This window comes from Schistocerca americana, chromosome 3 (genome assembly GCF_021461395.2).
Source record: "Schistocerca americana isolate TAMUIC-IGC-003095 chromosome 3, iqSchAmer2.1, whole genome shotgun sequence".
Taxonomy (NCBI): Eukaryota; Metazoa; Arthropoda; class Insecta; order Orthoptera; family Acrididae; genus Schistocerca; species Schistocerca americana.
In genome coordinates, this window is record NC_060121.1 from 292,344,835 (window position 1) to 292,358,912 (window position 14,078).

The window sequence follows — 14,078 nt, forward strand, 5'->3', positions numbered from 1 at the left end:
TCGTCGGGAGGAGGTAATTTTAACTAGACTCCGGATAGGGCACTGTCTTCTTAGCCATCGACATCTTTTAAGCGGCGATACTCCCCCACTCTGTCCCCACTGCTCTCAGCTGTGGACGGTAAGACACCTTTTAATTGAGTGCCCCTATTTTACTCCGTTACGCGCCCGTCTACAGCTGTCGCCTGATATATCGTCAATTTTAGCAGATGACACGCGCTCGGCCGATCGCGTTCTCGAGTTCATTAGTGCCAGTGAAATGATGTCAGTCATTTGAAGCTTTTTTTGGGGGACACCCAACCCATTTCTGTAGTGGATTTTTAAGTCTTTCTTCTGCTTTTAGTTTCTCCAATTTTTTGAGTTTCGTTCCCATTGCTGCTGGTTTCCATTTTCGGTTTTTACTGTTTCCTAAGTCACGGACCGGGCGCTAATGACCATAGCAGTTTTGCGCCCTAAAACCAAAACAAAAAAAAGCTACAGCTGCGTGTACTGGGTTCTTAAGATCCTCATGTTCACATGGACAAACATGTTAATCTACTGAGTGTTAACGTGTGGTGTGGCCTGCTATCGCGCGGTTTGATTGGCCCATTCTTCTTTAAAGGTATTGTAATTGTCGAAGTGTATCTTCACATGCTACATACTTCGATTTTACCTACCATCAGAGAGGTGTTTGGGAACGGAAGATTTTACTTACCACAAGATGGCGCTCCACCTTACCACCATAAAGGCGTCAGAGCCTACTTGGGCGAAAATCTCCCTGGACAATGGACAGGTAGAAGAGCTGTTGGGTACCTTACACCTCATGCTTACTACCCATGGGAGACCTTGAAAAATGAAATTTGTCAACAGAAACCAGCTACACTAAGCAAGCTACGAGAAGACATCGAGGCGTCCTGTGCGACTGTCACACCGACAGCCGTAGTTCGGTCAACAGTTCAGCAGCACCAGTATTGTTTGGTTGCTAATGGTGGTAACTTTGAACACACAAAATAACCTTCCCCTGGGCAAGAAGTGTAATGAAATATCATTTTGTTTCATTAATACTATCAAAGAGTCTCTAAATTTTTCTGGACCCCTCTGTATAACACATTAAACATTAGTCCCTCTGAACCACCAGCTTAATAGAGGCGAGGTATAAGAAAGAAACAGTGATGAAATGAACATTTAGCTACCGATATGTTCATGCATGTATTGCAGACATTCACAGCAGGTATAGTGCGACATTACTTTGAGATACGGGCATGAGTGAATCAATAAATAAATGTAACAGTAATTTCAGCCCAATTCTTATCATATAATGAATATAAGTCGCTGCTAGTGTACCACAATTATCACTGCTATTGTTCATTTCCAAAACAACATAATTTGTTGTAGCGATTCAAATGATTTTTTAGTTTCTCTAACCTTCCACCAATTACGAGATTCGAAAGCAGTACCTCTGGTCTGTCGATCCCAAAACACTTGGGAAGTGCGTCGCACTACAGCAGCATTTACTTGTTGCTTCTAAGTATGTACTACAGTCGCGCAAAAGATGAACAAAAACAGTTGGGTGTACGTTTTCCTTGTTAAGTCACAGTACACTACCTACAAACACCAGAGAATCAGAAAACGTTAAGGCCGTATCAAGCAAATTCAAGACTAAAGAAAGACAGACAGAAAGAAAGAAAGAAATCCGGAAAGGGAAGTGTGAAGAAAAGCTGGTTAAATTTTTATAGATCGGTACCACAATTTCAGGCACTGTAGCCAAAAAACCGAGAAGTAGTCTCCTGGATAGATCTTTAATGCGCTGTAGCATTGAAAATGCATACTTGCGGAATAGGCAAGTATAAATATGAAATCCACGAAAAACGGTACGATAGCTTCAGAAAGTGTGAAATCGAGATTGCACTGTAAGATTTTCGTTTGTTACGCAATCTGAACGCAGGACACGTGATCTATTCAGCCAATGACACTGTGACTATTTCGTCGCGCGCGCGAAAAAGTGCATACAGTGTAGAAATAAGTAGAGCTATGGCTTAACACACAATTTCGGTTGTGCTTTTATTTCGTCGGAGATGTGTTTAGGCTGTGATGTAAGACGTCTTAAACTGATACGAATGAAACAATGACACTGCTACTCTTGTTTGAGAGAAATAGTTTGTTTTATTCCGAATACGTTGTAGTTTCCATATCGCCATTTCCGATGGTATGGTACGGTTTGAACGCAACAACAGAACCCTGGAACATTAAAGGGTCGAATTGGTACCAACTGCAATCGTAAATCTAGGAGCATTTAGTGATACAGGGTTAAATTGCTCGGAATGAAGTAGACTTTTATGTTCTCTGCTGTTACAAGTACTTGGTTGTTGTTCTACGAATAGGTCAAGATTTCCAGGGTGTGGTTAAGCTGTTTTCGGTTGTATTTTCCGAATATCTCGCAATTTCCTATGGTGGTGTTAAGCTGCCACGTAAGAGCACAGCTTGAACTGGCAGAAAAAATCTGGTTATGGTGACTGACTTACCTTATTTCCACAAACTCAAAATAATTACAATACGTGCATATCCAGACACACAGCTAAAATATTACAATGCCGTTTAAAATTACGACCCTCTTCATTTCCAACAATAATACAGAACACGAAACCATATACCGGAAATATCGAGATGTGAAAACAAGGTGACGAGGTAAAAATCCATAGACATGAAGTTGCAGACAAAGATCTTGACAATTACATTTCAAAATGGTGGATAATATTTACGACCAAATCCAGACAATGAGGTCATAAAGACTCAGCTAACAATTAGTGAAATACATGAAGATATGAATAATACCAAAACAGAGACGATGAAACAGATTAGAGGAAAAATTATTTGCCACAGAAGAAGAAACGCAGGAGAAAATATTTAATCCCTAGTTCTATGAAGGGAAGGTGACAAAGATTTCAGGTGTGACTCGAACGCTGTCCGGTATGAACGAAAAAGAAAAACACGTAGCAAGAAAACAAAAAGTCCAATTATGCCGAAGAATTTTTTGTAGTGCTAGCTACGCTCATTCACCACTACCGAAGAAAGAGGAGAAAGTACCTGGATAAACATAGACGTCGAGGAAGTGACTAGTGTGTCTCATGTGAAATAAGTATCTACATATTTCAGCATCTACGATCTGTCCCGTATGTAAATCAGCCGCAAGTGGATGCCAGAAAACGAATGATAGCCCTCATGTACACATAGTTGCGACCGTTTGTCCCCGGTCAACGCGGCACTGTTTCCGCCCACACCATTGTTACAGTTGATTGCCCGCTGTTGTGTGGTGGATCCCTTCCGGTGCGGAATCGAACAGAACAGTTTGCTGGAACGAATACTTCGTGGACAAACGCGAATTGCTCGAGGGCTAGCGTAACTGTCTTAGGTGCAGTTTCAGGGGGAATTTTTGCAGTTACTTTTGTATCGGTTTTGTTTATGGCGACAACTGCAATATCGTGCAAAAACCCAAGACGTTTCCCCTCGATTCTTCCTCTTTCTTTCTCCCGAACTTTTTAACATTTTCGTCCAGGACAATCTTCTTCGTTCGTTATTAGACTTTCTAATTAGCTAATTCCAACATCGTTGGTCTCTAGCGAGTACATATTACAGAATAATCGGATGCTCAGGATTCAGTACAAGCGAGTGCTTTTAGTGCTCCTTACCAACACAGCAGGTTTTGTGTGACTTGCGGCGGATGTTCCCTCTCTGTGCACGGCTCCTTCCAAAGAGTTATTTCTCCGGATAACGAGAGAGGATGAAGCAAGTCGCTGGCTGTTGTAAACACGTGCAGCTGCCACTGAAGGGTTCAGATTTTCTGTTTTTACAATGGCACGTGGTATAAGGGTGAACAGGTCGAGAATTGCAGAGTGCTCTGCTCTCGAAAAGCGACTCCTCAACTGTCCCAATACAAAATAGATGAAAGGAATGAATATATTCAATCTGGAACTAAACAGGGCATGACATTGTTGAACTCGAAAGAACAGAAAAGAAAGAAATGCTGCATAAAGCAAAAAGCGTGTGTATGTATTAAAGGTTTATTTTACCTGTAGTATTCCTTAGCATCAGGTGCTTCTATATTTGAGCGATGAGCAGAACGTTTGGCGACTCTGGGTGCCTGCACTGGGATGTCCAAAGGTTCAAGATGACACGCCTCTTGGAAAATTTCTTCATATTTCGTTTCTCTGTATCGTTCCAGTGTTCATTTTACACTGTCTACAATCTCATAGCAAAGGTTGATATCTAATGCAGCAGCCTGAAGTTGTCGTGAAAGCGAAACAGAAATTTCGAATACAGCGGCGGTTACCGTCAAAGTTAGTCATATCGCTGAATAGAAGCCAGAAGACTTGCACTTTCCGATGACGGAGAAGTTCTGTCCATTTCTTCAAGGAACTATACGATAGAGCTTAAGAGCTGTTTGAATTGGAGTGCACCATGCCTTTCAGGCCAGCGTGTATCACCAAGACTTCTTGATTTAACTCTTTGTCTCTGGGTGGTTTTCAAGGATAGCTCACTTGATAAGTTCCAGCCTTTTTGCTGACCCGCGCACAAAATTGGTAACGAGACTTAAAACTCCCATCGTATTGCGAATACTAGGCAACCTGCAGGCCCTCAAGATAGATAGGTTTAGTTTATGTGCTGCACAATGCATATAAGTCAGCTAGCGGTCGGAGCTGCTTCGCCACTGAACTTTCCAGACATGTTGGCACCTCTACATAACCTTGACCCCTCAAATTCTTAAATTGTAGGCCGACTTGATTTAGTTCTTAACGATTTGATCGCTTAATGCAGCACCAGTCACATCAGTTGCAGATAGAAAGCGTATGAAGTCTTCGTTCATTGTGCTTTTTTGTAAATTCAAATACCTGATACATACACTGAGTTCTGTACCACTGGCATCCTTTGTTTCGTCGCGAAGGACAGCATAATATTTTGCTTCTTTGAGTTTGTCGAGTACCTTTTTCATAGAATGACAACAATCAATCAGCTGATTCTGAGGTTTTTTGCGCAGATATTTAGCATTTTTTTGGCGCTGTCTCTAAATGTTTTTGGAAAGACGAATCACCTGAGTAAATCAAATTTTAAAAGTGCTCGAAATTTTCCTTGGCTGATTTCATCACTCAGTGTACTATCATCTGAGTGGCCTCTTAACGGTATGTTTTCCCGACCACATAATACGATTGTCTTTACAATCAATTTGATTTAATCATTTTTAGTTTTTCAATTCCGATTAAATTATTTACACCTTTCTCAGTGTTTTCGTGGAATGTAGTCGAATTAAATCGGGTGATGTTGCAGGAATTAGATTAGGAAATGAGACACTTAAAGTAGTAAAGGAGTTTTGCTATTTGGGGAGCAAAAGAACTGATGATCGTCGAAGTAGAAAGGATACAAAATGTAGACTTGCAATGGCGAGGAAAGCATTTCTGAAGAAGAGAAATTTGTTAACATCGAGTATAGATTTGTCAGGAAGTCGTTTCTGAAAGTATTTGTATGGAGCGTAGCCATGTATGAAAGTGAAACATGGACGATAAATAGTTTAGACAAGAAGACAGTAGAAGCTTTCGAAATGTGGTGCTACAGAAGAATGCTGAAGATTAGATGGGTAGATCACATAACTAATGAGGTGGTATTGAATAGAATTGGAGAGAAGAGAAATTTGTTGCACAACTTCACTAGAAGAAGGGATCGGTTGGTAGGGCATATTCTGAGGCATCAAGGAATCACAAATTTAGTATTGTAAGGCAGCGTGGAGGGTAAAAATCGCAGAGGGAGACCAAGAGATGAATACACTAAAGAGATTCAGAAGGATGTAGGTTGCAGTAGGTACTGGGAGATGATTAAGCTTGCACAGGATAGAGTTGCATGGGGAGCTGCATCAAACCAGTCTCTGGACTGAAGACAACAACAACAACAACATATGAACTTTCGAAATGTTTGCTTTTTAAAACTGCCATTTTGTGATAATCTGTAGCAGAATGGTTTCTGAAGATTTATAGTGCTTTTTGTATGTGAAAAGTGGAAGAGTGACTAAAGATCTTAGAGCCACAGAATGCTTGCCCCCCACTATCTGGACTAGAAAATAGTACGCAAGACAAACAATATGCACCGTTCTGTTGTTGGATATAGACTAACCAAGAGTATTCCTTTAGCCAATCAGAAGGGATCTTTCTTTTCTGTCTACCCTCTGTCTGCTCCAGATATTCATAAATACGAGGTTGTCCTGAAGACTCCATCAGATGTTTATGGTTCAAATGGCTCTTAGCACTATAGGACTTAACTGCTGTGGTCATCAGTCCCCTAGAACTTAGAACTACTTAAACCTAACTAACCTAAGGACATCACACACATCCATGCCCGAGGCAGGATTCGAACCTGCGACCGTAGCGGTCTTGCGGTTCCAGACTGCAGCGCCTTTAACGCACGGCCACTTCGGCCGGCAAAAAAAACTACAACTTGTACGCGAATCAGAGAATCATACATAAGCAAATCAACAACTTACCAACAACTAAAATAGCTCTTCGGAACTATATTACAGGGTTATTTAAAAAAGTTCAGTAATCATTTAAGGGTTTAAAATAAAACTCATCAATATGAAGCTTTTCTTTGATTATGGGACAAACTTGAAATCAGCTAGTCCCTGTAAAAGTTACATACAAACTAACCTACTCGACCAAAATGAATGAAACAGCTGATTTTTCGCGATTTTGAAGTTAGTCCCACAGTTAAAGTTGTTCTTATTGACGAGTACTGTAACTCATTAAAAGATTATTTACCGATTTTAGGTAAATAACTCGGTATAAAACTGTGAAATTCATCTCCGTACCGGCATGTGCGCGAAGAAAGCTGGTTTAAAAAGAATTCAAAACCGAACAAACCCGATGATTGATATTACATCATTTACACTAAACATTACTTCACGCTGTCCGTTGTAGGGCAGGCAGAGGATAGTGCCCAGAACATTTCTGTTGCCAGCAGTGACATGAGATTTCCCGCTAAAAGAAGTTATTCAAAACCACAATAAACGACTACATTTTTAATCGTGCCTTTAACAAAACCATTAGATTATTTTTTAAGCACTGAGTGTGTTGAGTAACCAAAAGTATGAGACAATTCAGTTTACTCCTTTGTTATAGCTAGAACGATATTTTGAAATGTGGCACAGCGAACTCGCCTAAGAGAAAATGAAGAGCTCTGGGTTATCAACGTCTTCCTCGAATGAAGGTTCAACACAAGAGGCAGAGGTAGTAGCGGATGAAGTATGTTCAGATGCTTTGCATGTCAAAAGTTCCTATCACATCACGTGAAACTGAATGAAACCGTAGTCTATTAACACGATCGGTTTCGCTGCGTTAGAGCAACATCTTCAGGTATTAGTGGTGCCACATAAATTACCACATGGAGACACCCCAAAGTTCGTAGTCAGAGAATCCAAACCCACGAAGAGGGGAAATGTTCAACGAATAAAAATCGGCGAAACAGTGGGGGGCGAATAGTACAGGGGATGGGGAAACTGTAGTAGGCAGTCGTAAGGGTAAAGCACTAGTGGATTCTCAGACTACGAACTTTGGTACCGTCTCCAGTTGCTAATTTATGTGAAACCACTTACACCCGAACACGCTGCTTTAACGCAGCGAAATCGGACGGACCAATAAACCACCAGTTAACAACTGTCTGCAGTTTCATTCGGTTTCATGTCGCCATGAATTTCAACGGCTGTGGCTGCCCATGTTATAAAGTTGTAAGTTCCTACCTGCATCAGCACTTCTGTTGGCAGTTAATTATTGTGGCAACATTGTTCCTTTCTTTAGATTCCTGCTCGAATCGACTAATGCGAATTAATCATTTCGGATTTCATTTTACTTCTCGCTTTAGTTTTCGTAATGTTCATCTGGCTAAAAAGTATTTCCTCTTCCGCATTCGACCATGGTAACATTAATCGTGACAGCGCAAAAGTTGTCAATTCGTGAAATGGGTTGACGTCATGTGCATCTCTGTGTTGAAGTACTTCACACCAGAAATTAACAGCGTCTGTTTCGGACAATTTCACAAGGGCTGAATTTTGTCACTGAAAATCAATTTTTGTTATTGTGCCAGGATCAATATTACACGATTCAAGGAGAGGAATCAATGATTCTTTAATGACACGCTTAGGACACTGAAATAAGTGAAAGTCTCCTCTCAAAATTTCATTGTCTGGAAGTCGTTGCAACAATAGAATTATTAATTGGTACATAAACTGGATGCATCTCAGATGTAGGACATGTTCTTGCTCTAGGTGTAATTTAAGATTTTCAAAATTCATTAATCTTATTTTCGAACTAACATCCTAGATATGTTTTGGGATCTAAGTGGTTTTCAAAGTCTAAATTTAATTTTATTTACTTGGCATATGTAGGGACAAAAACTTTTTGTATTAATCATTCTGTTAGCACAACGTGGTTAACAGTAAACACAAGAAGAAAATGAGATGCCACTATCCCTATTACACGATCCCAACCTACCGGCAGCACCAACGCGAGCCGCGACACGGCTCACTGACAACTCGTTACAGGCAGTCCAAAGCACAGCTCGGTTCTGATCCTTCAGCTTGGCATACATCACAAAATGATTCACATGCTGTAAAAAGGTGACAGGATAATGTAATGGTTTACCAATCACCCTGGTATGTATGTTAAAAAGTAACACGCTCAAGGGACCTTGTGGTAAGCCTCCACAGGCAGTTGTGGACATCAGTTGTCCGACTGTTGAGCTTAATTGTAAGATCCTGTAGTGTAGTTAATGCAAGCACCACTTGACTATGTTTGGTGGTGTACCTGGATCACGCAGGGTTTGTCGTAATATAGAAATGTCAATTGTCCAATGCCATTTGCCTCTATACTTAAAAAGGCCACAAATGTTCATAGATTGTCAGAGTAGTTGAAGTGCACATCTGTAACAAAGGTACTTAGTGAATCTAGCGTGCTGATATTTTTCCAGAAACGGATATCCTATTGTGAAGCACTTTGTCATGCTCTACAAACTTACCCTCTCTCTTCTTGACAATAGTGATCAAAATATTACAGATGGATATGATTAAAGATATTGGGCCAAAAGAGCTAATAGACACTGGATCTCTTCCCAGTTTAGGAACTGGTAACATTTTGATTACACTATATTGCTCAGGAACGTAGGTGTTTAGAGATTTTTAATCTTCCCCCATGAAACAAATATCACTCATCTCTAGCTTCATAGAATACAAAATTTTGTCTGAGCCTTTTCTTCTCCAGATAGTGCTGCAACTTATTTATACTAGAAAGTGTACCCAGTTGTGATGTGATGTGTAGTCAGATGCATACCCTTGCCAGAAGATCGATAGATCACGGATGCACGGCACATACATGGGTGCTAACAGGTCCATGAATGACTCAGCCTAATCCTTACTTCCCTGGATGATGTCAATCTCGAGAGTTGAATGCTTTTTTAAAAAAATTACGTTTTGCCACTGTTTTTGTGCTGAGATATTCAGTCCAAGTTCAAAACAAAATTTAAACCGGCCTCCATTTTTGCGATGTATGTTACCTTTTTCTCCAGAGCCACTTTCCTCCTCATATCTATAAAATTATTATATTTTGGATTATTTTTTTTAATATCTTGATTGCAAGCCATCTTTTGGAGAGTGCTTGAGAACATTCTGCAGTTGTGGTATATGTTGTTAGCTGACTTGTTCAGGGACAAGTTTTCAAGGGCAGCTGTAAAAACTGCATTCTTGAAGCTCGTTTATGTTCCTTGAAGGTCATTATTCGGTCTGTAAGTATTAAAAATGTCAAATAATGTTGTTTGGTATCCCTGCCAGTTTGTGGTTGACTCCATCATCCCTTGTGTATCCTTGTCAGCTGGGTGTGCGTGCTGCCACAGGGATACAAACTGGATGGTTGTCACTGCCTAGAGTGTCAGTGACCGCCTCCCACTGATATTTTAAGGATAATGTTCAAAATCTGGCGAGGACGAGTGTAACAGTGGTGTACCTCATCTGGGTGGCTGTTTAGTATTTAGTAAAGCTAGATCTGATTCAACGAGTGTGTCTGCTAGTTCATTACTGCAGAAGTCATTTAACTGCCCATCCCACAAGCATTTGTGTGCATTAAAATATCTTCAAAGCAAGCATTTCTTTGGTAGCTGGTTGATTATTATTGACTATGTAGTTGTGGAAATGTCAGCATGAGGACAATGTGTCCTTACTAGTTTTTCGCATTGTTCAGTAGACATTTTTGAATCCCAGAACAAGTCTTTTGTGATTTTTTTTTTTTTTTTTTTTAATATACATTTAACTTTACAGCATAATTCCACATCCAATACAATTTCACTTACTGGAACTGCGACATTAGCTAGTGTACAGGTTACTCACTAGCACTGGTTTGTCCACAGATCATCACATCTCACCAGAGTTCCCGCCAATTGCTGGTTACACTGGCCACATACCGCGTCTACGTGTCACAGACGCATCTCTGAGTCTGCGCTACGAAATGGCAGCACGCCAAGGATTGGCACTACTGCAGCAGGAACGCGAGAGAGCACGCCAGGAAGCCGCAGAGCGGTGCACCACACCAGCAATGTGATGTGCTGAAGCTAGTGTCTAGTAACTGACACTTGCTGCAATCACAACACTTCAATCATCTACTTTTTTTCTGTTTCCCCAGAGATCTTCTGAAGCGGAAGCCCCACCCCCCTTCCATACAGCTAGTCGAGACACAAGATCTCTTGCTAATCAGAGAAACATCAGTAATAAGTATTTTAACAGTAATTGGTTTTACTATTTTCTTGGTATGAACGTAAAGTATAATATTTATTTTTAAACACGTGTTAGTTTATGATTTACTACCTGACTGCCTATCAGATTGATGCTGATCACAAATTTAAAAACTACTGGTTTAGCATTCTTTTACTAACCATGTTAACATCCATAATTTTTAAACCAGCTTAAATTTGTTTCAAAATGAATTGTGAACACTCTATGAAGTTGCCACAGACTAGTATAGACTTGCTTGCCCCAATCAGCTCAATCAAATGTAGATGTAGGAAATTTGAGCTTAGTGGCTTATGCAAGCACTAAAATGCAGATCTTGTACTCCTTGTCAACTGTATTTTCTGCAGAAAAAATGTTTTTCATACAAAGTGTTAAAAAATTGCCATTCGTTTCTTGACGTAATATGCTCAGAAGCAACAATCAGGTAGGCAGTAGCAGTACTAGTAATGGCTTCATATATGTTAATGGCCACACTACACCATGTTTCATTAACATTGTATACCATTTTTTTATCTTCAGAATGACGAGAACCAATTCTCAAAGCAGATGCACAAAACTTCATACATATCATTAGCCATTTGACAATGTGATGCATTCTTCATTCATCATTATGTATCTCATTAATCTATTCGTTATTAAATACTGCTGGTTAAGTATTAACAGTGTAATATATTGTGAATATTATGTCTGTTGTGACTGCAGTAACAAAAATAAGGCATCTTAAATCCTACTGCTGAACTCCTGAAGAGAGCTATTGAGCTAACATAATCAACAGAACTTTCATATGCTTTCCATCTAGCACATTCTTCAGCAGCCTAAACTGTAATGAGGAACAGTGTCAAACAGTATTGCTACCACTCACTCTGTGTGTGCATCCCCATGTGTTTGTGGTTTTAACTACTTTATTACTGTATACACACACATTAGTAATGTTGATTTACCATTCAATGAACACGCTGTTATCCATTAAAAACCTTACATGGAGGCTATAATTTTCCATTAAGAGAATTTCTATAGGCTTGTTTATACAGTAACAGTATTTCTTTTAACATTTAAGTATCTATATTTCTGGTGAAGACATTGAAATGGCTGTATCATATGGAATATATTAACATTTGTTCACACAGATTATAAACAACAAAAATATTAATCTGTGAAAGAATGAGTTACACATTTTTGCCTGTTTTCATTTAGTAATTAAACATGAATCTTGTAGTCCACTTGTCACTAACACAAGAATAACTCATAACTGTTGAACACAATTAGTTGTTGAATTGGAGGATATCCACAGTGACAAATGTGCTTTGTCTGCTTTAAAATTAATAAAGCAAAATAACAAAGCACAACTGGAGGATGAAGAATAACTTGTGTAGCACTTCAGGACAAGCACTAGGTATATATGCAAAATAATACCATTTTTAAACACTGTGTAAAGTTGGATTAGACATACTGCTAGCAACTGGCCATGACTGCCCAGAGGCTATAGTTCAAAACATAACTGTGGTTAATGAGGTGTGATGGTTTGTGTATGGCAATTAGAACTCATTGTTATTCTCTCTAATACTGAGGTTAAGTAAATAAGGTTTTTAAAAAAGTCAGTACAAAATTTAGAGTAATATGGTCATAATATTTTTTATATTAAACCAAGGCTGTTTTCTGTCATGTCAGACTTGAATTATGAAGGAATGACTTCCACCAAATTTTAATGCCACATAAACATATTTAATATATAATGAATGGTGCCACTTTTTTATGTAATACATTTGTATAAGGGAGATAATTAAATAATCGGCAATTTATTTGCTTTGTTCTTTATTATGTTTATTAAAGCAAAACATTGAATGAAGAAATTTCCTGTTTACTTGTATTCATTTCATGCAGTTATAGATTTTCAGTGACTGGTCTCATGCAATAATAGTGCACATAAATCACAAGGAAGTTGAAAAGAGCAATATACCCTGACTTTGACTCCTGTAACAGTGTTTTATCACTACCACATTTAACTCGTACAGAAAAAGCAGGAAGGCTCGTTCAGTTAATTCAACTATACAAAAGTTCATGAGAATGTTCTTTTATATAGAAATCTCCATTTCATTTTGGAAATGGGAACTTGTGTGGTTTTTCAATGAATAGTACAGGGTATTTATAAATGAATATCAGGGTTTTAATGCTTTATAATATTTATTATATTAAACTTAGTTATAAATGATATGCAAAATGAAAGAGCAACTCACGGGTTTACCAAGAACTTTCTAAATGTTCAATGTGAGCACCATTTATCACACGGCACACATCAAGTCTATAATTACACTCTTCCCAAATGTTGATAAGTGTGTCTTCAGTGATTGTAGCAACAGCTGCTTCAATCCGGTTTCTTAATTCAGGGAGGTCTGCTGGTAGCAGAGGCACGTACACACGATCCTTGATGAAGCCCCAAAGGTAAAAATCACATGGCATTAGGTCGGGTGAACATGGAGGCCACACAAAGCAAACCCTGTCATTGGGCTCCTTGCGGCCAATCCAGCACTTGGGTACAGTGAAGTTCAACCAATTGCGTACTTCGCTATGCCAGAGAGGCGGTGCACCATCTTGCTGGAAAATTAAGTTCTCTGGCTCATCTTCTTCCAAATGAGGGAAGAGCCATTGCTCTAGTGTATAAAGGTGAGAAGTGCCAGTTAGTGGTTCGCCCAAAAAAAAAAAAAGGCCCATAAACTTTCCTACGGGATACGGCACAGAAAACAGTCACTTTAGAGGAATCGTGTTGCATTTGTACCACCTCGTGAAGATTTTCAGAGCCCCAGGTGTGCACATTGTGAGTGTTAACATGTCCACTAAGGTGAAAGGTCAATTCATCACTGAAGACAACGTGATCCAGAAAATCTAAGTCGTCATCAAACAACATTTCGTTTGTGAAGTTGGCACGTAATCCATGGTCTGCTGGCTTTAGAGCCTGTAATAACTGTAAATGGTAAAGATGTAGTTGTATGCATTTTCTTAAAACTTTGCAAACAGTCGACATGGGAACTTATAATTCACAACTAACCTTCCAGACTGATTTCTTTGGTCTAAGAGTGAATGACTCTCTCTTGCTCAGTCTCTTCACTAACTCTTGGTCATCCTGTGCTTACGCCTTTACAAAGGCAGCCGGTATCTTCAAATTGATGATACCATCTACGAATGTTATCACTTGGAGGATCACAACTGAATTTCAGCTGAAATGAACGTTGCACAGTAACTACAGATTCAGTCTTTGCAAACTATAAAACGCAAAATGCTTTCTGTTCACTAGTCGCCA

The 14,078-nt window shown here is 39.3% G+C and overlaps 1 protein-coding gene across 1 annotated transcript in view; it reads left to right on the forward strand.

Moving 5' to 3' along the window:
• Window positions 1-12,582, forward strand: part of LOC124606657 (protein FAM166B-like) — a 323,554-nt gene extending 310,972 nt beyond the window's left edge. The window contains exon 5 of the mRNA XM_047138662.1: window positions 10,405-12,582. Within this exon, the coding sequence (XP_046994618.1) occupies window positions 10,405-10,595 (191 nt within the window). The 3' untranslated portion in view covers window positions 10,596-12,582. The remainder of the gene's footprint in view (window positions 1-10,404) is intronic.
• The last annotated feature ends 1,496 nt before the right edge of the window (window positions 12,583-14,078 follow it).